Raw genomic sequence first — 22,821 nt, 5'->3', positions numbered from 1 at the left:
ACCATTTGCAGTAGTGTCTAACATGAACAGAACAAAAAGTACAACTGGAAAAAGAAATTACAAATCTGTGTTGTAGAAGACAGTGTATTAATTTCAAACTGTGCAAAACACAACCTGTAAACCATTCTTGCAGTTTCTCTCTCTCTCTCTCTCTCTCTCTCTCTCTCTCTCACTCACCCTCTCTCTCTCACCTGGGTGTGCATCAGTCAGAGTAAGAACTAAAGATTTATGTTTGCTCCATTGTCAGAAAGCTGTGCTGTAGATCCTGAAACTTAGCAAATTTTTATTATAGATAATACTAATATCTGGGAACCTGAAAAATTCAGTTTGCAATAGTTGTCAATTCAGCTTAAAAATGTGAAAGTCTCTAATAAATTCTATTTTATAGTGAATGTATCCAGGTGAACTATTACATCAAAGATAGTTTGAAATACCTTCATGTTCTACATATAAATACTGTAAATGTACTAAATTTTTGATTACTGCTATTGCATACCATCAAACAGAGCCTGATTTTGGAAGATAATGTGTGTAAGAACATGTTTTCAAAACAAAAAGTCCACGAGGACGATCACATACCAGTGCATTCGATGCTCTGGTGCCATGGCAGCTGTGGGCCGTTCAATGGTCTGTATAGAATGCATGTCATTTGATGCAACATAGGACTCAACCATGGGACGTAACATTCTAAAAACCAATAAATGTGTAAGATTGTCTGCTAGTAAAGCACAAAAGTTTAATTTTTTGTGAAAACATTACCATGGCAGTTTTAGATGGCGGATGTTGTGAACTGTAGTTGGGCCAAATACTGATAATAAATGGAGTCCGAACTGCCTCACTTATGACACTGCTGATTTCGGCAAACAGTTAGAAAATCTTTCGTATTAGATCTTGCTTGTTGTTTTCCTTTCTTACTTTGAAATAAGTGGAGGGACTAATCCTGTTGCATCATGGAGTTTGTGTGTAATCCTCACAACACCAGAACAGATCAAAGATCCCTGTGGCAGTTCTGTTTTCGCAGAAACACAGAACATGGCTGCTGTCCTGGTGGCTTGATTCTAGTTTCTGAAGTTAAAATCTTCTGGATTGTTAGGTTGTCATATTTTTTCTAAACTATCGACGTTTCAACCCCTCTGCTGGAATCTTCTTCAGGATCTTGTTGTGTCCACTGTTGATTGAACACTGTCAGAGACCAGTATCGCATTCTCTTATAAAGGGGAGTTTCCCACGCTTATGCTGGAGAAGTGGCATTATTGAGTAAAATTCTTATGGCTACCATTGGGTAGTCGTCGTCATTGGATATTAAGTGAAATGTGCCTGCACTAATACTGAAGAAGGGCGTTTTTGGCTAAATTTCTTAATGAGCCATTTTCATTGGTTAGAAAGGATTTTTTCCTGCACTGTTGCTGGAGGACAGTTATCTGTTAAAATTCCTCCTGCTGCTATTGGTGGACCATCATCGTTGGCTAGAAGTGAAATGGGCAGAGCAAGAAAGGGGCATGTTTGTCCAAAATATTATTGTCTGCAGAGGTGGCTTCCAGGCCAGTTGTACTGCTCACACTCTGCGGCTGGATATTCACTTACTTGATGCCAGGGTGCCATAAACTGCCTTCTCTCTCTGTTAAGTTACTGTTTCTTTTTTGGGGCACTGACTGCTTGAGCAGAATTCTAAGGAAAAACATCATTTGGATCTCTTTAATCAGTCAAAACAAAACAAGACTTTTTCCACAAAACAGATGCATCTGATTGCCTCCACACTGTGTCATTTGTGAAATAATGTGTGGCTGCGGTAAAGCATATATAAGCAAAACGGGAAGAACTGTTAAAGAGTGTATTAAGGAACATGAATACTACATGTGGCTAAACATGTGAAATCGGTGGTAGCAAAACATCACGAGAACTGTGGCCTTGACATTGATTTCAATTACATACTTGTGTTGGCTAAGGAAACGAACATTTATAGAAGAAAAGTCGGAGAAGCAATTGAAATTTCTAAGAATGCTTGTAACTTCAATAGAGAGGAGGAGTGTATGCTTCAGGCATATTGGCTCCCTGCCATCAAGGAAGTGAATATGCAGCCGTGGCGTGCAAGCAATATAATGTCCTGGAAGCAATCTCCGTGGGCAATAATATTTTGGATAAACATTCCCCCTCTCTTGCTCTGCCCATTCCACTTCTAGCCAATGATGGCAGCCCATCAGTAACAGCAGGAGGAATTTTAACCAATAAATCTTCTCTAGCATAAGTGCAGGAAAAATCCCTTTCTAACTAAAGACAATGGCTTACCGATGGTAGCCACAAGAATTTTACCCAGTAATTCCACTTCTCCACTGCAAGCATGGGAAAACTCTCCATTATAAGAGAATGTGACACTGGTTGCTGACAGTGTTCAGTCAGCTGCAGACACCACAAAATCCCAAAGAAGATCCCAGCAGAGGTATCGAAACATCGATCATTTAGTAGTAGTATGACATGACCTAACAACAGAAGTTTTTAATGTCAGTGACAATGGCCACGGAAGCCTACAGTCCTACATAATTCTAGTTTGTTTACGCGTGTGGCTTACTGCCAGTTCACTCTCTGCATTCTGCCCTAGAGCGACAGGAAAACAAAACCAGTCAGCTTATTTAGACCACCTCAAAAATCTTCCTCTAACGTGCAAATAGTTACCTTCTATTCTATTTCTACACTAACTACCTTGTCAATCCTTTCCATAGTGTCAAGTATGGGTCGCTTGGCTATGACTGGTTGTGAAAGTCCAAAATAAAATTCTACAGATTTTGTAATTATAAAATTGTCTGGGAAAACAAAAATAAGGTGAGGGGAAAATGGCGCTCTCAACAGAAACAATCATTTGTCAAAAGCTTAAATAGGGCCAAAAGAAGAAAATGAGCAAAGACAGTTTTGGAAAAAAATGAAGCTTTTGCAAGGGCAAATGTTCCAGCCGAAAAGCTCCCCTACCACTTTTTCAAAGTCAATTTTAGAACACTAAGGCTTCATCTTCAGGGACATAGTGGCACGACCTTTTGAAATTTGTATGTGTGAACCTTTATAAACAAAAAAAATTAGATGTGAATTTCACCAAAAATAGAGGTGAACTTTGCCAAAAGTTAATGCTACGTTTTCATGTTGCTGCTTGTATCCGTTTGGAACATTGTGTGATGTGGTTCAAATTTCTGGCACTTAACACAACTAATGTAAAGAAGGGTAGTTAGACTGTATCTGTGAACGTAAAAAATATAACAAAGAGAATTTGTAGTGAACTTCAAAGATTTTTATCCAACATTAATAATTTATTCATTGTTTGTACCTGAGCAGCTTAATGCTGGTGTTGCTTTTCTGATAGCAGAGTGGTACATTCGTTTAATGATTCAGATATGGTAATAGACATTACTGGTAAAATGTAAATAATGTAGGAATATATGTGACAGCTCGCTGAATAGTAGAGAGTTGAGTCATTGACAGGCGCTTGAACAGAATGAAAACTTTGCTAGCTTTCCGAATGTGTGTGCACACAACCTGTATGCCTATTTTGTGATGTCTGAATACTCGCACAGACAGTTATAAGGTAATACGAAACCCATATGCATCACTGTAATAAGAACTTCATATTTTTAACCCTTTCCTCAGAAGTCTGTGAGTGACAGTTATTCTGAGTCATCGTTTATTCCCTTTCCCTACTCTTAATGTAATGTTTTGATTGTGCTCTTATTTGAGTGTTATATTTTAGTAGTGAGGCAATTCGTATAATCATTTGTTTACAGGCACTAAAAAGAACAACTGATTTGGAGCGTGCAGAGTGGAAGGAAAATGAAATGAAAGCTATTGCCTTGATACGTGACACTAAAGTAAAGTGGCAGAGAGATCAAGAAGAAAAACTTGCTGCACTCAGGAAGCAATTAGAGGCAAGTGTCTTTATGAAGTACTGCTGACAGAAATTAAATAATGTAATGGGTGATTGGTTAATATCTTAAGTCAGATTAATTTAATAATGTTGCTGCTAGTAAATAGAGGATAGTTTTCATTTTACTTTAACAATGAGAAAGTCAATGATATTGAAGGAGAAAAATAAAACAGTGGAAAATTGAGGATGGATTGTGACAATATTATGAAAAGGAAAGTCGCTACTCACCGTATAGCAGAGATGCTGAGTCCCAGATAGGCACAACAAAAAGACCATTGCAAATAAAGCTTTCAGCCATTAAGACCTTCATCAACAATAGAATAGAATAGAATGGAATGGTTTCAGTTGCCTTAGTCTGCAGTCGTGTGTGGGGGGGGGGGGGGGGGTTTGATGAAGGCCTTAATGGCCGAAAGCTTCATTTGTGACAGTCTTTTTGTTGTGCCTATCTGCAACTTAGCATCTCCGCTATATGGTGAGAAGCAACTTTCCTTTTCAAAATAGTTATTTTGCATTATTTGGTACTGAGAAGAAAGCAAAACACACTAAAGAGCAAAAGGCACTATGAAGTGCCTTGTAAATATTATTTAATGTGTTTGTATGTCTATATTTTGTCGAGCAAATAAATACTCTGAAATGTTTGTTGGTACATTCTCAGTTCTTTCACTCCTCAGCAGTGTGGAAAATTCACCATAGAACATTTGTCAAGAACATTCAGTAAGAATTTTAGTTTAGCCACTAGTAAATATTACTACCATTGCTTGTTCCTTTAGTAATGTGTGTAATGATTTATTCAACCCATCACCTCCAGTTTTGTAGATCCCAACTTTTTATGGGATAGTATGTATCTCGTAATATCACTTCTGCCCTTCAGTGCTGGGGGTAAGACACCCGAGATTACTTCAACATTCTGTGTAGCGTGTGATATTACCTTCAGTTTCATTGACATCCAGTGTAAATTAGTCTTTACACTGCTTGTTTTCATGAGCCAAACTTGGATGGTAAAAAGTTTGCTGTGGTGTTTTTTTGTGGTTGTAATAGGATTGAAATACAGAATGTGTAAGGGAAAAAGTGGAAAATGATATCGAGAAAGGAGGAAAAAAGATAGGAAGAGAAGTTGGAAGAATGTTAGAGGAAAAGTGCGCAACAAATGAGAAGTAATTTGAATTTATTGTTAATTTCTTGTGAAGACTAGTGATACATTCAGTTTAGTGATAAAATGATTTGATATTTTTGTAATTGCTTAGTCCCCTCTCCTCTTCTCTCTGTAGTTGACAGAAGCTGTTGATAATATTGTTTACATTGATTTTGCTTCACAGATTTGATAAATCTTAGGAAGAACCCGAACCTGCCATATAATTGATTTTTAATTCTGTGACCGGCTTGTCAGAGACCATTTTCTAGTACAAATTTTTGTTAGTAGCAGGTGTTACATATGTGCATCACAAAACAAATGCTGCAATATATTATTTGTAAAGAGTATTTTATTATGCAGAGGTACAATTGAAAATAAATTATACAGCAGCTTCATGTGTTACAGTATGTCATTTCTGAAAGATGTTGATAATATAACCAGTCTCTTCAATTGTTGTTTATATTGTTGCTGTGGCTGGAGCAGTAGTTAAGGCACTGGACTTCAGTTTTGGAGGAACACTCCTCTGATTCACATGTGACAATCCATTTTTCAGTTTATCTGTGGTTATCTTGTCACTCAAGGCAAATGCTCAGATTATTTCTTCAAAACATGCTCCGTTTTGTGACATCGCTTATGAAGTTCACATTACTAAGCAAAATGAAATGCCTGTCCTATAGCAGAGATCAGTAAATTCAATAACATTTATACAGACATTGTATCGAACATCTTTTAAAAAAATTTATAAACTCGTAAATGACTTTTATATATAATTGACGTGGAAACCTTTTGCCGTTCCCCCAGCCCTCCCCCCAAAACAAAAGACCGTGGCTAATTTTCTACTCAAAACTTGTGTAATCCAAGCTCATGCTGTGGCTGATGACCTGTAGTCCAGTCAATGAGTGCTCAAAGAGTGCATGAAATGTGAGAGTGAGGGGATGTGGTTTTTTTTTTTTTTTATTTAAAAAAAGGGCCCTCATAAATGGTCAAACATTTTGTTAAACTTAATTATGCTTGTCAAATATTTGACCGTGTGTGGTGCTGTTTGACGTATCTGTCAAGCATAGATCATGTTTGCGAGAAATTTTGAGCAACACCAAGTTTGACAAGATGGCAGACATTGTTTGTGTCAATGTTCCACCACATACGTTTAGTGAAAAATTCTTTTCTTGCAATTTATGTCACTGTATTAAGAGTTCCCACAACTATGGAAAATGTTATCAATTATAAAAACAAAATAGCACTGACAATTACCAAAAGTCTGACAATATTATGTCTTTTTCAGTCATATTTTATGCATGTAGAGATTATAAACAAAATCAATATTTTATACATACAGTAACATACAAGCCGTAGTGGAATGAAATAAAACAAATCAAAGTTCTCAAGCTCTTCCTCAGATGATGTAAGTTCTAGTTACGTTCCAATGTTGTGGTATTTTAATGAACTGTCATTATAGGAACAAGTAGAAGAGAATATTTTGAAAGTGGGTGCGAAGTAACGCTAAACAAGTTATTAAACGTTTCACTGTCTATCTGCAGAAAGTTGATGTAATCATCAGGTTCTGAGTATAACATTTCCATTAACAGGTTTTCAGTTATATTTCTCTCTCATTTTAAACTATTCCCTGGACTACCAACTTGTTGTTTTCTTCTTTAAACACAGTGCCGGAAGAGTTAGTGTTGCTGTTGTTATCATCATTGTCGTCTTCAGTCCAAAGACTGGTTTGATGGTGCTCTCCATGCTATTAAAAACGCTTTAACTGCATTTGTAGCCATTCCAGCTAGTGCCAAACTACAGTACACATTAAAGACAAGACGGAACCTAATAGAGAAGTTTGCTCTTTTGGGAGAGTCTTAATAAGTTGAGCCTTAACAAGTTTTGAAAAGTTTAATTGTCCATTCAAAAAAGTGGATGTAATCATCGGGTTCTGAGAGTAATATTTTCTTTAGCAGATTGTCATGGGTTATTTTCTTTAGCAGATTGTCATGGGTTAGTCTCACTTCAAGCTATTTCCCAGACCAGAGAATTGTTTTCTTCTTCTTCTTCTTCTTCTTCTTCTTCAAACACAGCCAGGACTGCTTTGTCTGCATTTGTGGCCGCTGTCACTACTGTCAAAATATGTACAAACTCGAACAATGTCTGCTTCAAAGTGAGGTTTACACACATTTTACATTTGCTTACATGCTTCATATGGTCGCAAGTAATCAAGGATTCTGCAGCTGAGTAACCAAGCACATAAGTGCGAGGTCTTTGGATTACATTCCCATGTAATTATAACCATTTATGAATATAATAGAGGGAAACATTACACGTGGGAAAAATATAACCATTTATTAATGTAAACCAAGTAAGTTTTGCAGTAGACATATTGAAAAAAGCATGCATGTGCAAAGATTTGGGTGTATGTTGCAATAATTATTGTTTTACAGTTTTCTTTTATCAGTATCATCTTGATTCATGCAGTGCTCCTTGTGTTGCACGTTATACTTGGTGCAAATGTATGTACAATAATGTAATTAAAATGACCACACTGATTTGACTGGAAGTTCTTGTGTACCTTGTTTTGTTTACAGTCTCCTAATGTACATTTTTCTTCATTCTTCAGGATAAAAGTTATTAAAGTAATGAATTAATCATTCAGTATTGATAATTGGCACAACCATAATAACTCTGTTGTTAAAATTAAGTGGGAATGAGATGAGAGAAGCACCAGCAGCGAGATTCGGTCTACTGACCTCGTGCTTCTGAACCTAAGTGCTTAAACACTCAGTTGCGGACTCATTGAGTACTGATGACTGTACAAAATATATAAGCACACGTAAAATTTTCTCAAATGGTTGAGAGGTATGTTTTCTTATTTACAACTGTTTAAATCCTAATTGTAAACTACGCATCCCGTCAATATGGATCAAATCAGTGAGAAAAGTTAATACGATCCCCTTGTCAGACTTTTGCCATCAACTGAGGAGCTACTTGACAGAGTAGTAGCGGTTCCAAATCACGAAAACTGACAACACTCAGGGGAGCGGTGTGCTGACCCCGTGCCCATGATGCCAGTGGCACAGGATGACACAGTGGTCACATGTTACTGGTTCACCAGCCGGGATCTGTGGATGGAATTTGTTTTTTATGCTAAGTTATCAAAAGTATCCAGACACCCTTATGTAATGCAATATTGACCACTAGATGTCACAAGAAGTGTCCAAGCTAGTGTAAAAGGAAGGGTTGTCAGTAGAGAATCAGTAACAGCCCGGAGGGTTGGTCAGAAGCGCTCCAGTGACTTTGAATGTCACCTGAGTAACAAATCCTTCAGGGACATTTCAATGCTTTTAAAGCTGTCCAGGTCAGTAGTTGGTAATTGTGAAGTGGAAATGCAAATGAATAGCCACAGCTAAACTGAGACCAATTGGATCTCATGTACTGATGGACAAAACCCATTGATCATTGCAGTGGGTGGTTGCTGAAAATGACATGAGATCAGTGGAAGAAATCGTGAGTTTCAAAATGTTATCAGCAGTCTGGCTAACACTAACATGATGGCTGTGTGTAGGGAGTTAAATAGAATGAAGTACAATGGTAAGCAGCTCCTCATATGCCACATATTTCTGTTGTCAGTGCTAAGCAATGGTTGGGATGGCGTAAAGAACAGTGCCTTTGGATAGTGGATGTCAGGAAACAAGTGATTTGTAGTGATGACTCACACTATACCCTATTGCAGTGCAATGAAACAATTTGGGTTTGACAGATTCCTAGAGAATGGTATCTGCCATCATGTGTAGTGGCAACAGTGAAGTAAGGAGAAGTTGGTGATATGTTATGGGGTTGTTTTCTGTGGTTATGGTGTGGTCCTCTATATGATCACACTTTACAGCATTGTGCACTGGGTACAGTAAAGGAACAGTTCAGAAATGATTGTGTGTCAGGATCACAATGCATCGGGTGTGAGTCAGAGGTTTGTGGACAATAATGTTGCTGAAATGGACTGGGCAGCCTATAGTCCTGACCTAATCCCAATGGGACACCTTTGGGATGAGTTAGAATGTTGACTTCATTCTGGACTCCAGCATCAAACAGCACCACCTTTGGTTTTGCCTCTTGAGGAGGAATTCCTCCACAGACAGATACCTCACAATAAGTGTCCCCAAAAGTAATCAAGCTGTCATAAAGATGAAGGATGGATACACTCCATGTGAATTTCCACTAATCGATAGCTGGATACTTTTGATTCAGACAGTGTATACTTAATGTCTAAAGGGAGAAATGCCACAAAATATTATTTCATGTAACTTTATTGAGTAAAAGTGCACACAGTATGTTAATAGTAGCAATCATTTACAGTGCTTATCCTTTTGACTGTCATTTGTTGACTCTAGTGAGCCTGGACCAGAGTAGTTGCAAATTATTGACTGATAAAGAACAAACACTGTAATTCTCTCTCATCTGCATGTATCTACATCTACATCCACATCCATACTCCGAAAGCCACCTGACGGTGTGTGGCGGAGGGTACCTTGAGTACCTCTATTGGTTCTCCCTTCTATTCCAGTCTCGTATTGTTCGTGGAAAGAAGGATTGTCGGTATGCTTCTGTGTGGGCCCTAATCTCTCTGATTTTATCCTCATGGTCTCTTCGCGAGATATACATAGGAGGGACCAATATACTGCTTGACTCTTCGGTGAAGGTATGTTCTCGAAACTTCAACAAAAGCCCGTACCGAGCTACTGAGCGTCTCTCCTGCAGAGTCTTCCGCTGGAGTTTATCTATCATCTCCATAACGCTTTCGCAATTACTAAATGATCCTGTAACGAAGCGCGGTGCTCTCCGTTGGATCTTCTCTCTCTCTTCTATCAACCCTATCTGGTACGGATCCCACACTGCTGAGCAGTATTCAAGCAGTGGGTGAACAAGCGTACTGTAACCTACTTCCTTTGTTTTCGGATTGCATTTCCTGAGGATTCTTCCAATGAATCTCAGTCTGGCATCTGCTTTACCAACGATCAACTTTATATACAGTTGCTGACCTGCTGACTGATGACCTCAGAATTTAAGTCGCATAGTGCTCAGAGCCATTTTGCTGACCTGCTATATTGTAGCTAAATGATAAGGGATCTATCTTTCTGTGTATTCGCAGCACATTACACTTGTCTACATTGAGATTCAATTGCCACTCCCTGCACCATGCGTCAATTCGCTGCAGATCCTCCTGCATTTCAGTCCAATTTTCCATTGTTACAACCTCTCGATATACCACAGCGCAAAAAGCCTCAGTGAACTTCCGATGTCATCTACAAGGTCATTTATGTATATTGTGAATAGCAACGGCCCTACGACACTCCACTGCGGCACACCTGAAATCACTCTTACTTCGGAAGACTTCTCTCCATTGAGAATGACATGCTGCGTTCTGTTATCTAGGAACTCTTCAATCCAATCACACAATTGGTCTGATAGTCCATATGCTCTTACTTTGTTCATTAAACGACTGTGGGGAACTGTATCGAACGCCTTGCGGAAGTCAAGAAACACAGCATCTACCTGTGAACCCATGTCTATGACCTTCTGAGTCTCGTGGACGAATAGCGTGAGCTGGGTTTCACACAACCGTCTTTTTCGAAACCCATACTGATTCCTACAGAGTAGATTTCTAGTCTCCAGAAAAGTCATTATACTCGAACATAATATGTGTTACAAAATTCTACAACTGATTGACGTTAGAGATATAGGTCTATAGTTCTGCGCACCTGTTCGACGTCCCTTCTTGAAAACGGGGATGACCTGTGCCCTTTTCCAATCCTTTGGAATGCTACACTCTTCTAGAGACCTACGGTACACCGCTGCAAGAAGGGGGGCAAGTTCCTTCGCATACTCTGTGTAAAATCGAACTGGTATCCCATCAGGTCCAGCGGCCTTTCCTCTTTTGAGCGATTTTAATTGTTTTTCTATCCCTCTGTCATCTATTTCGATATCTACCATTTTGTCATCTGTGCGACAATCTAGAGAAGGAACTACAGTGCAGTCTTCCTCTGTGAAACAGCTTTGGAAAAAGACATTTAGTATTTCGGCCTTTAGACTGTCATCCTCTGTTTCAGTACCATTTTGGTCACAGTGTGTCTGGACATTTTGTTTTGATCCACCTACCGCTTTGACATAAGACCAAAATTTCTTAGGGCTTTTTGCCAAGTCAGTACATAGAACTTTACTTTCGAATTCATTGAACGCCTCTTGCATAGCCCTCCTCACACTACATTTCGCTTCGCGTAATTTTTGTTTGTATGCAAGACTTTGGCTATGTTTATGTTTGCTGACTGTTTCTTGTGGCCAGTTGTGATAAGACTTTGGCTGTGTGCTGATCTACTTTCAGGATAAAGAGGAATATATTACAGAGCTGTGCACCCAGAACAATGTGCTCACAAGCCAATTGGATCGCCTCACTGTTCAGGTGGAGAAGAATGAAGGAGAACTGCGTGCACTGCAGAGTGCATTACAGAAAAGTCAAAGCAATGTGACAGAGGTGAGAAAAGTATTATATTATTGTAGTTTTGTAGAGAGTAAACAGAGGCAACATGTAATGTAACTATAAATGGATAGAAAATCTACTCACCAAGCAGCAGCAGGAGAACACATACGCAAAAAGGTTTAACTTTGACAAGCTTTTAGAGCCAATGGTTTCTTCTTCTGGTACAAGAGTGGAAGGGGAAGGAAGAGAGGCGAAGGAAAAGGACTGGAGAGGTTTGTGAAAAGGGCTGCAGTTGAAAAAAGTCATCCAGAACCCAGGGTCAGACCAAGGTATCAGATTTCTAATGTTGGTCTCTCCATCAAAGTGAATGTGCTCTGGCTTTAAGAGTTTCTCTTACCAATGTTTGTTTTGCACATTGGTCAGAGCCAGACTACTTGCAAGTATTGTCACTAAATCTTGGCATTTTATTTCGAATCTTGTCATTTCTTAGAAATAGTTTCATCACCTTTGTAAAGATGATGACTAGTATTAATTTCTGTTTGTTGTGTAACTTACAGTCATATGAGTGTCTTTCAGGGGACAAGAATCAGATAGATTCAGAATAAAGGTGGAGACAAAACACCCCAAAGTAACCCCTTTCCATCTGGATAATCTGTGACTGTAAATGTTAATGTCCTTGATTTATGCAGTTTGGTGTTCCATGCTGTAATAATAAAACTGTAACAATTTTGGGTGTGCTTTATAGATTTTGACATTTCAGTATCCAGATTAGATTAGATTAGATTTACTTTCATTCCAATTGATCCGTAGTGAGGAGGTCCTCCAGGATGTGGAACATGTCAGAAAAACAACAATACATGACAAATATTTACAACTAAAACAAATAAACTAATGTACCATTCCACAGGTCCCAAGTGGAATGATCGTCATTTTTTAATGAACACTAAGAGTCATTTTACAAATACTAATGCACAGTATTACTGTTTGTTTTTGGAGCATCACCTGCGACCAGCTTTGCGAAAGAAGCGGCGACACTTTCTGCACAACCCACCCGTCATTTTGCACGACAATGTGCAGGCGCATACAGCGCAAGCTGTGGCTGTTCTGTTCAGTCGATGGGACTGGGAAGTACTGTACTATCCACCATACTTCCCGGACTTAAGTCTTGTGACTTTGAATTGATTCCGAAGATGAAGGAACCACTTTGTGGCATTCGGTTCAGAACTGTTCCAGGGGTTTGACAGGCAGTAGACTGCTCCATTTGCACCATCAACAGAACAGGCTGTGCTAACGGTATACTACGCCTTGCACATATATGATGACCCTCTTCACTCAAGGTAGTTCTTGATTCCTTTCTACATGGTTTCTTTGATGAAGAGCGGGTTCTATTTTCCATAAACTCTGGTCAGTTACTACAGATCATGTAGTTTTTAAACTGTTGTTAATGTAGTATTTAAAGGTTCTTCTTCTTGAAAGAATGCATCTAGTGCACAATTAGATTAGATGTAATTTTCGTTCTGTAGTGTGGAGTTCCTTCAGGGTGTAATCATGTTGGAAAAAAAGAATAACAATAAATATTTATGAAGAAAATTAAATATGCTAGTGTACCTTCCACAGATCCCAATTGAAATGGTTGTCATGGATGTGGAATAAGTAAAAAATAACAATCTTAAACACATTTTCATTTAAAAGGTACTAAATAACTTGTGACAAAAGGTGTGAAAGTTCAGTACACTAAGGTGCATATGACAATCGTTTGGCTATTGTCGCCATGCATTATCAAATAGAAAACCATTTTGCTACACTTACATACAGTGATCACATTACTTCATTGGGTTTGTACAGAAGAAAGATTCTATATAATACTAGCATTATTTGATATTATTGATAGCCGAATTAAAATTAGTTGACACTTCACATGCTTCCTGGATTCTATTTTGTATTTCATCACACACACACACACACACACACACACACACACACACACACACAAACACACAAAGAATGCCAACTAAATACCAACATTTCGTACACACCACTAACCAAGCACTGCTGGATTCTTCCGCACAAGACACGACTCAGCATCACATATGCAGTTGTTATAATCACAGAGATCAGCTTACATTAGATAAACTTCACATGACATCGTGTAAAGCCAAATTTTTGAAGGTTGCAAGTAATTGTTGTGACTGGGTCACCAGACTCATAAATATGACTACCTTCCATAGTGTGATGGCTTAGTGCAGTAGTTAGGTTACATATATATACAGGGTGTTACAAAAAGGTACGGCCAAACTTTCAGGAAACATTCCTCACACACAAAGAAAGAAAATATGTTATGTGGACATGTGTCCGGAAACGCTTACTTTCCATGTTAGATGGATGGTGATACGAAACGAAGAGGCAGAGTTCAGTGTTGGGATTAGGTTTACTTTGGTTGGAGGGACATTGCTATGACCACCAACTAGGTGTCCACCAGAATGAGTGGCTACTGCCAAACTGTGGCTGGGAGCAATGTAGACCACTCTGTGGCACAACACGCACCTGAACATAACAGGCTTGGTTTCAGTGGGTTGCTCCGCTACCTGAGCTATGTGGATCCTCTCCTCATCCACCTGTATTTCTGAACTGCGCAGATAGGAATTATCCTTACAACACATTCTCCTCCCAAATTATCGCACTCTCAACCTATGGTGACGTACTATCTCCATACCCTTCACTCAACAGCTTCCACCTCCTCCGTATTCTCGTCTCCCAGACTCTTTGAATGCCTCTCTCTGCCAATGTACCCACCCGTATTTCCCCTATTTCTCCTTCCTGTTCCTCTTCTTTTTTGCTCCACCTTTTCCTCCATGCCCCACAGACTCGGAGCTGTGCTTGTTGGCAGTCTATTCCTGCACGCTCCACCAGACAGTGGTCTCCTCTCCCCCAACTTCTACCCTGCTATCCCTTTCCCTTCCCTGTCCCTCCAGATTGCTGTTTCCGAGCTACGTGACTGTTGCATTGCAGTCAGAGTTGTCAGATGGGGATTGTGTGTGTGTGTGTGTGTGTGTGTGTGTGTGTGTGTGTGTGTGTGTGTGTGTTTTGTATGCTTTACTGAAGAAGGCTTTGGTGAAAAGCTATTTGTAAGTGTCTTTTCATAATGCCTGTCTGCAACTCCGTGTGTCATCTTTACAGTGAGTAGTTATCTATCTTTTCTTTGTACTGTTGATCTTCCAACCTGGAATTTCCTTTGTTTAAATTGGTTGTAAAGACAGTTCTCGGGTGAGGTGCCGGATGTGATTGTGAAATTTCCACAATATTTCATTGGCACAACTGACTGGCATCTTCAGGTGTGGCAAACACACTTCTGAAGCTGACTGAAGCCTTCTATTTATGCCAGTCTGAGAGGAAGGAACATGCCACATTTGGTGACCAGTAGCAGCAATATCCTGATTGGTAGAGAGAGAGAGAGAGAGAGAGAGAGAGAGAGAGAGAGAGAGAGACAGCTACGCGACCTGTCAGACTATGAACCAACTTTGAAGTACATGCAGAGGCTGTCAGTCATACTGTGCACTGCCGTCAGCCACCCTGCAAAACTCTGTAGGGAGCCACTTGCCAATATACGTGTCCATACGGCTTGTGCCCATCCCCACTATTACCATCTGAATATCTTATGTCACCATCACAGCATCATTCCTTCTACAACCAACAGTTCCTCTTTGCAGCTGCTGCAATTTTAACCAGGCCAACACTAGATCTCAAGTTGTACCTAGTTGCTACCCTGTGGCCCAGGTTAGCCAAGCTGTGAATTTCTACTGCCTTTTTAATAACATTGTCTCAGTATGAGAAAATTTTGGTGCTTTTGTATTCTGTATTGTATACTGTACTGACACAATGCACAGCTACTGCAGCTGTCTCTGGCTGGTCCAGATGTGTGTCGTTGATATTCGTCGCATTTGTCCTCTGTGTGACGGGTTTGCCCAATGTATGATAACCCACAGCAACAGCAAATCTTATAGGCACCAGGCCTTCTTAAACCAAGATCATCTTTCACTGATCCCAAAAGAGCTCAGAGTTTTGTTGGTGGACTAAAAACACATCTAACTTTGTTTCTCCAGTAACTTCCTATTTTTGTAAAAGCACTGCTGACATATGGCAGGACAAGCATTCATCTTTGTTCTTTACTGTCTTTCAGCTCCTCACTTTTTATTGTTGATGTTGGTCCTGAACTGAAAGAAGAATAATGCAGAATTTCCAGAAGTCCATTTTGAGTATCCACTGACACTTCCTTTACTGATTCAGGCGACAGTGCTGACAATCTGTCAAAGAAATCAGTAGCCACACCAACATAGGATGAAAGAGTGCCACCCACTGCAAAAATGGAAATTTTTTAGTGAATATTATTCACATAACAGGGGATAGTTTATTTTTCAGTTGAACGCAAAATAAATATAATTTGAACGCAAAATAAATATAATTATCGTGACACAATACATGTTTAAACGCAGTAATCGCATATAATGCTGGGCAATTTTTTGCAAATTGGCCTCCTCCTAGAAATGATTTGGCGATAAATTTTTTGTGTTCTAGTAATTTTATTTGAGGGAGCTTGGAGGAAATTATAAATCTTGGACATATCTGACATGTATTCAGGATGCAACAGTGTGTCGCAACACGCCTGTTGAGAAATGTTTCTCTAGTCAATTGTCAAATGCCTCATCCAGCCTCCGAAAGCAGATGAGTAGATGCTTGTTCACTTATAGCCTTTTGTAAGTCATATGATGCTATATTGCGTTCCTTTTCCTTTCAAGAATCAAAATTGATCCTTCCCTACATTTTCCTCAATTCTTTTTTCAATTCTTCTGAGTGACATATGAAACTAACTTTCCTATAATCTTTACATTATTCACTGTTGCTTCCTAGGTAAAAGCTGAATGCACTCATCATGTGTCATATTAAAACAGTTTGTCAGTCTAGATATTACTCTATTTCTTAAGGCTTTTACCATTTCAGATAGTATTTTATCATAGCCTACTGACTGTGTGTTCCTGCACAGCCAAAAACTCTTTATTTTGCTTCAAATTAATACCCCTTCCTCTCTGTCTCAATGAATTTAGTCTCATTCATGTAAATTTGCTTAGATAGTATAAAAAAATCAAAACTCTAGATAAGACTCTCCTCTCTTATCCCATACTGTTTTTAATATGTTCTTAATTTTTGGTATATGTTATGTATGTACAATGCAAGGAAAAAATTAATCAAGAAACACACATTCTTGCAGGCAACCAAACTATCACGCCAAAGTGTTGTTGGAATGGAATCTCAGATGGAGAAGATCATATTGGATCATCAAGTGCAAATTACAAAACTTAAGGAGCAGTTGGCGTCAGAGAAGGACCTGCGGTCTGAGGTTGAGGCAAAATTACAGGAGACAATTGAGAACTTTGCTCACCGTGAAGAAGAGGTAATCAAAATGTCACAAAGCAGGAACAAGATTGTTTGTTACATTTTCTTAACCTCATTTTATGTTGGATCTGATAGAAAAAATGTATTCATAAATTGACATTTTTTTCTGAAGTAGAAAAAGTCTCTGAATAAGGAGAATAATAGTTGTTGTTGTTATAATTTTGTATATTTTATGATTTTTGTCGTCTGCAAAATTCTGTCTACAGATGGTCTTTTCAGTATCTTCAAATTCTGACTGACTCCGTAATTTTACTACTTATTCTCAGAAAAAGTCATAATAATTTATAAGCATGTGCTTGAATATCGTGGAGCAACAGATTTTGTGTCAATTGTCACGCTGTGCCTTTAGCAGATAACCACTGTTACATTTCTGAAGAAGGGCCTGTTTTATAATAAGATGACATGCTTGTTAAACTGAATTGTACTGTAATGAACATCGTGTTTACTGCAGATGAGGTACATGAATAATTTTACCGTCAAGTATATTATCCATTTCAGGACAAATGAATTTGGCCTCATTCGGGAGGATATCAGTTCAAACCTGCATCCGGCCATCCCGATTTAGATTTTCAGTGATTTCCCTGAATCACTTCAGCAAATGTTGGGATGATCCTTTGAAAGGGTATGACTGCCTTCCTTCCCAATCCTTCCTAATTCAATGGAACCAATGGTCTTGCTGTTTGGTACCCTCCCTTGAATCAACCAATAAAATAATTGGCATACAGTTGTCAATCCAGTCGGAGCTCTTCAGTAGTCAGATTTGAACAGAATTTCACAATACAGATTAGCAGGATGTAAGTAATTGCAGCCAGCAGACACCAGGAACAAAATAATAATGTTAAAGAAAGTGAAGACAAAAGTTAAAGCTAATCAGTAATTTTCACATAACGACCAGCAGTTTCCCACCATAAAACAAGAAGAGAAATTATACATTTTGGTTGCTGTCATGCCGTAAAGTGTTAGAGACTACAGGTACCAAGATTTGACTTTGATTAACTCTGTAACAGAATTTTCGCATGGGATCCACCTTTAATTCGACCATTTTCATCTGCATGAACTGGTCCTCTTGAATATAGGACGTCAACAATGTGACAGCCTGTAATTATTGTCTACTTCACTGTTCATAGTAAAGTAAATCGTAAAATGAATATTCCGTAGCCTTTGCTTTTTACTTCTATTAATTCAATAAAAAGCAAATCTGTTGATTCTCTGAAACGCAGAACATGAAAACAGTTATTTCATATAAAAATATTAGTTTACTGACAGTTCTGTCCGAAATATCACAAAGGCTTTTACCAAGTCTTAAAAAACATTCATTTAGTGAGAAATGCTATACATAGTCTAAACTGCTACATACTGATTACATACTCAGCATCATTTGTTACTGTTAACAATACTGTTCCACAACATTGTTCAACTCCCCCTAACAACTATTCTTAACTCTGATGTCACTACTTTGCATTGTTTCGAAGTTTCATATGTAGTCCAAGTTGGACCATCTTTATGTCAGTACTTCAAAACTTATAAAAAGAAGGCTTATTTCCTACAGTTTATGCTAACATTATTTTAATTAGTAGAATGATATAAATTAACAGGTGTTTCCATGTGCGTCTTGTTGGTTCTTATACCTTTTTAAAACATTTGGTAACCAGATCCTGGTAATTTGAAGTGGAATTTAAAGATTTCATTGTGTAAGCAATATTTATTATAACATCTCTGTATAAAGTAGAGTAACCACTGAATTATTGCATGTTATGTAAAATCACGCACATTTATATAATTGGGAAACCTAAATTTAATTGACGGGGTTGAAATTCTTCAATCGCATGGTACTGTGTAATTTTAAACATCAGTCCCTCCTATAAAAACAAATTTCCTCCCAAAATTCATTACACCATAGGAATCTATGTTATAAATTACTGTCTCAGTATAAAGAAAAAAAAGTGTGTGTGTGTGGGGGGGGGGGGGGGGGGGCTTGTTATTGACAGTTTAGCCCTGTCTCAGTATAAAAAAAAAGGGTGGGGGGTTGTTATTGACAGTTTAGCCCCTTGAGGCATATATACTAGCGATTTTCACAATGTTTAGACAATGTCTTTAGTAGGAACAGACTGTTTGATGATTCACTGCTGTTGTAAATATTATGAAATGGAATCTCAAATTGTGAGTACAGTTTTGTCAGCTGTACATTTTAATAATAAAACATAAAGCCGACTTCAAACCCCATTCACAGTCTGCAAATCCTTTTCGTATATCAAACTTTAAAAGCCCTCTGATATAAACATAATTACTGTTTGAGCTCAATGTTAACATCCTTAATACAAATTCCGCTAATCCTCTGTTCTTGTACACTGTTTACACATGATCTGAGGCAGTTGGTGCGAAAATAAATAAATTTCTACTGTCAGTGGCATATATGACGTCTTTCAAAAAGTTCTACATGACTGTGAACCCCAACCACGAGAATTTAAATTTTTGTTCTGTTGCACCCATTATATTTTTGATGATGTGTTTCAAGTCATATGTGCATAAATATTCTGGCCTTACCACTGTTTTATACTGCTTTAGTCTTGTGTTTTTTGTGGGTCTCATTTTTTGTATACGTGTATATCTGTGATTTTTTGTTTATTTTTAATTTTTTCTTTTTTTCCAGCTGAAACTCTTAAGACCCATTCTGTGTATTTCAAAGTTGTTGGATTTTAAATTGTCATGACTACCCAGACAGACTATGGATGTATGTTGCAAGATCAGAAATGTGATACTTTTTTTTTTGGCTGGGTAAAACTGAAATTTGTAAATTGAAAATTGCGCAAATAGTGAGTTCATTAAACTGACATATGGTGTATACGAGGGGCATTTGAAAAGCCCATGCAAAGTCTGAGAGATGGCACCACTGATGCATATTGAGGTCATGTTTAGTTAGTAGCATCTCTGGAAAGAATGCACACCAAGTTTCGGCTATATTGGTCAGGAAATCGAGTAATGGACAAAAAAGAATTTTGTGTGGTGATTAGACATTACTTTATGAAAGGCAAAATGCCTCAGGAGACTAAAGAGAAGCTTGATAAACATTTTGGTGACTCTGCACCTTCAATTACAACAGTTTATAAGTGGTTTCAAAATTTTAAGAGTGGCCATATGGCCACAAGTGATGCTGAATGTTCTGGACGCCCTGTGGAGGTTAAGACTCCAGAAATCATTGATAAAATCCATGATACGGTGATGGATGACAGTGCTGTGGGCATCTCGAATGAACGGGTACATAAAATTTTGCATAAACATTTGGACCTGAGAAAGCTATCCTCAAGATGGGTTCTGTGATTGCTCACGCTTGACCAAAAACGGATTCGTGTGAAGTGATGCAAGGATTGTTTGCAGCTGTTCAGGAAGAATCCGCAGGACTTTAAGCGTCATTTCATCACTGTGGACGAAACGGGGATACATTACTATACTCCTGAGACCAAACAACAATCTAAACAATGGGTTACCGAGGGAGAATCTGCACAAAAAAAGGCGAAGACCATTCCTTTGGTCGGAAAGGTTATGGCGACTGTCTTTTGGAATTCACAAGGGGTAATCCTCATCGACTATCTGGAAACAGGTAAAACTATTGCAGTTGCATATCATTCATCGTTATTGGACCATTCGAAAACCGAGCTGCAAGAAAAACGTCGGCGCAAAAGAGTCCTTTTCCATCACGACAATGCACCAGCACATACCTCAGCCATTGTGGTCACAGAATTAATGGAAATAGGATTTCAACTCATTTCACATCCCACCTGTTCTCCAGACTTGGCTCCTTCGGACTGCTATTTGTTCCCCAATTTGAAGAAGTGGCTGGCGGAACAATGATTTTATTTAAACGAAGAGGTGATTGCAGCAACTAATCGCTATTTTGCAGACTTGGACAATTGCTGTTATTCGGAAGGGATCAAAAAATTAGAACAGCATTGGACAAAGTGTATAAGTCTAAAAGGAGACTATGTAGAAAAATGAAAAAGTTTTACCCCAAACTCGTAAGTAGTTTTTATTTTTGCATGGACTTTTCAAATGCCCCTCCTATGACTGCTGCACATTTCACTTGACTGGAAACATTATGTGATAAGTGAGACCCATAGAGAATACAAGTGGAAGCACTAATCGCAAAAAGTGATACCTGGGAATTTGTGTTGAGAGAGGCATCACAGACTGCCATCACTGGTGAGGGTAATACACTATATGCACATCGTGTCAGATATAGCTTAAGCCAGAATATATTGATGCATCTAAAGAATCTGCTTGTAAAGCAAGACTACTTAAACATCTCACATTTCAGCAAATGCTTGCTGACTTATTTGATGCTGTGGACAAGTCACAGGCAATGCCTGTCAAGATTAATGGTGTTCTATCACCATTAAAGTTACTTTAAGTCTTCCATACAGTTATAATTTTATTTAGACCATTGAGTTTCAGGACAATAGCCATGATGTTGAGCTGCTGAAAGTGAAAATCTTGGAAGAACACAATGCAGTGATTCAGAAAGACGATAAAATGCAAGTGTCATGATGTTTGTTGAATTGGGTTAGTAGTATGTGAAAAAGTCTGAAGGTGCTGTGATTTATAATGACAAATCAGACCAGACACCAGCACGTAAGTGTAACTTTTGTTATAAAAAGGGACACAAAGAGGATTGGTGATTTTTTTCGAGAAGAAACTGAGTCAATGAGGTAAGAACAAAGTCATCAAAGCTTACTGTTTTTCATACATGACAAATACAAGAGCTATTAACTGTTGCAAAGAACAGTGTTAAGCAAGTAGGGACTAGAGTTGATATGTCACTACGTGAATCAATCCTGACAACTTTACAACAATGAAAAACACTGTATATATGCCAAGTATTGCTACAGACCTAATTTCAATTACAAAAAATGTGGACAGTTACATATTGATTTATATGAGATTTTAAAGCCCGAGCTACAGACATTTCAAAAATTATTGCCATCTTGTTTTATTTAAAAGGAAATCATCCAGAGGCATGTGCTACTGCTGACCATACATTTGTGGATAATGACGCAGGGAACTGGCATTCCTGATTAGGTCACATACATTAAAGACATTCTCAAAAATAAGTATGTCAGTGAATCTGGTTAGGATGATGCAAGTTGAGATTGTATGTTGTGGACTTTGGGGCAATAAGCTATTATTTTAGCATCGAGGTCAGTCAGTCAGATGACAAAATTAAGTTATGTGAAACTGGTTACAGCCAAAGTTTTGAATTAATTCAGAATGATTGAATGCCACCCAATGACTCCATTGGCAACATGAAGTAATTTGGACTCAACAGCTGTTGCTGCAAGAGTCATCTTCCATTCGGTGAACTGGTTGGAGCTTTGATGAACATTGCTGTAGCCACTCGACCAGGCATATCTTATGCAGTCAACAAGTTAAGCCACTAAAACAATGATCATGATATTGCTCATTGACAAGCTGCTAAGCACATCCTTAGATATCCCAAAAGAACAATAGACACGAATTTGATGTATATTGAGGAGGAGGAAGAAGGAGAAGAAGAAAAGAGAATCTTCAGTTTTACAGATGCTGACTAAGGGAATTCTGAAAGTGACAGGATGTTATACAGAGATTACAACTTCTTGTTTTTTGGAGCGATGATCTCGGTGTTCACACAAGCAGAGAACCATTAGTCTTTCATCAATGGAAGTTGAATACATGAGCCTCACTGAAGTAACAAGAGAAACTATGCGTTTTCAGTTTTCATGAAAGGAACGGAGAGTGAAGTGGCTGTCACGCATTCTGTTCAGCAACAGTTGGTCTGGTAGTGAGTTGGCAAACAAACAAGTTTTTCTTTAAAGACATAACATATTCACATAAAGTTTCGTTTTGTGT

General features: G+C 38.4%; 1 protein-coding gene across 1 annotated transcript in view; it reads left to right on the top strand.

The window, feature by feature from the left end:
- LOC126101616 (citron rho-interacting kinase) overlaps positions 1-22,821 on the top strand; it is a 231,250-nt gene that overhangs the window by 50,194 nt on the left and 158,235 nt on the right. The window contains exons 9-11 of the mRNA XM_049912299.1: positions 3,765-3,905; positions 11,398-11,547; positions 16,757-16,939. Coding sequence (XP_049768256.1) covers positions 3,765-3,905; positions 11,398-11,547; positions 16,757-16,939 — 474 coding nt within the window. The remainder of the gene's footprint in view (positions 1-3,764; positions 3,906-11,397; positions 11,548-16,756; positions 16,940-22,821) is intronic.

The sequence above is a fragment of the Schistocerca cancellata genome, chromosome 9 (genome assembly GCF_023864275.1).
Source record: "Schistocerca cancellata isolate TAMUIC-IGC-003103 chromosome 9, iqSchCanc2.1, whole genome shotgun sequence".
NCBI classification, from domain to species: domain Eukaryota; kingdom Metazoa; phylum Arthropoda; class Insecta; order Orthoptera; family Acrididae; genus Schistocerca; species Schistocerca cancellata.
This window is presented reverse-complemented; position numbering and strand designations above follow the sequence as displayed.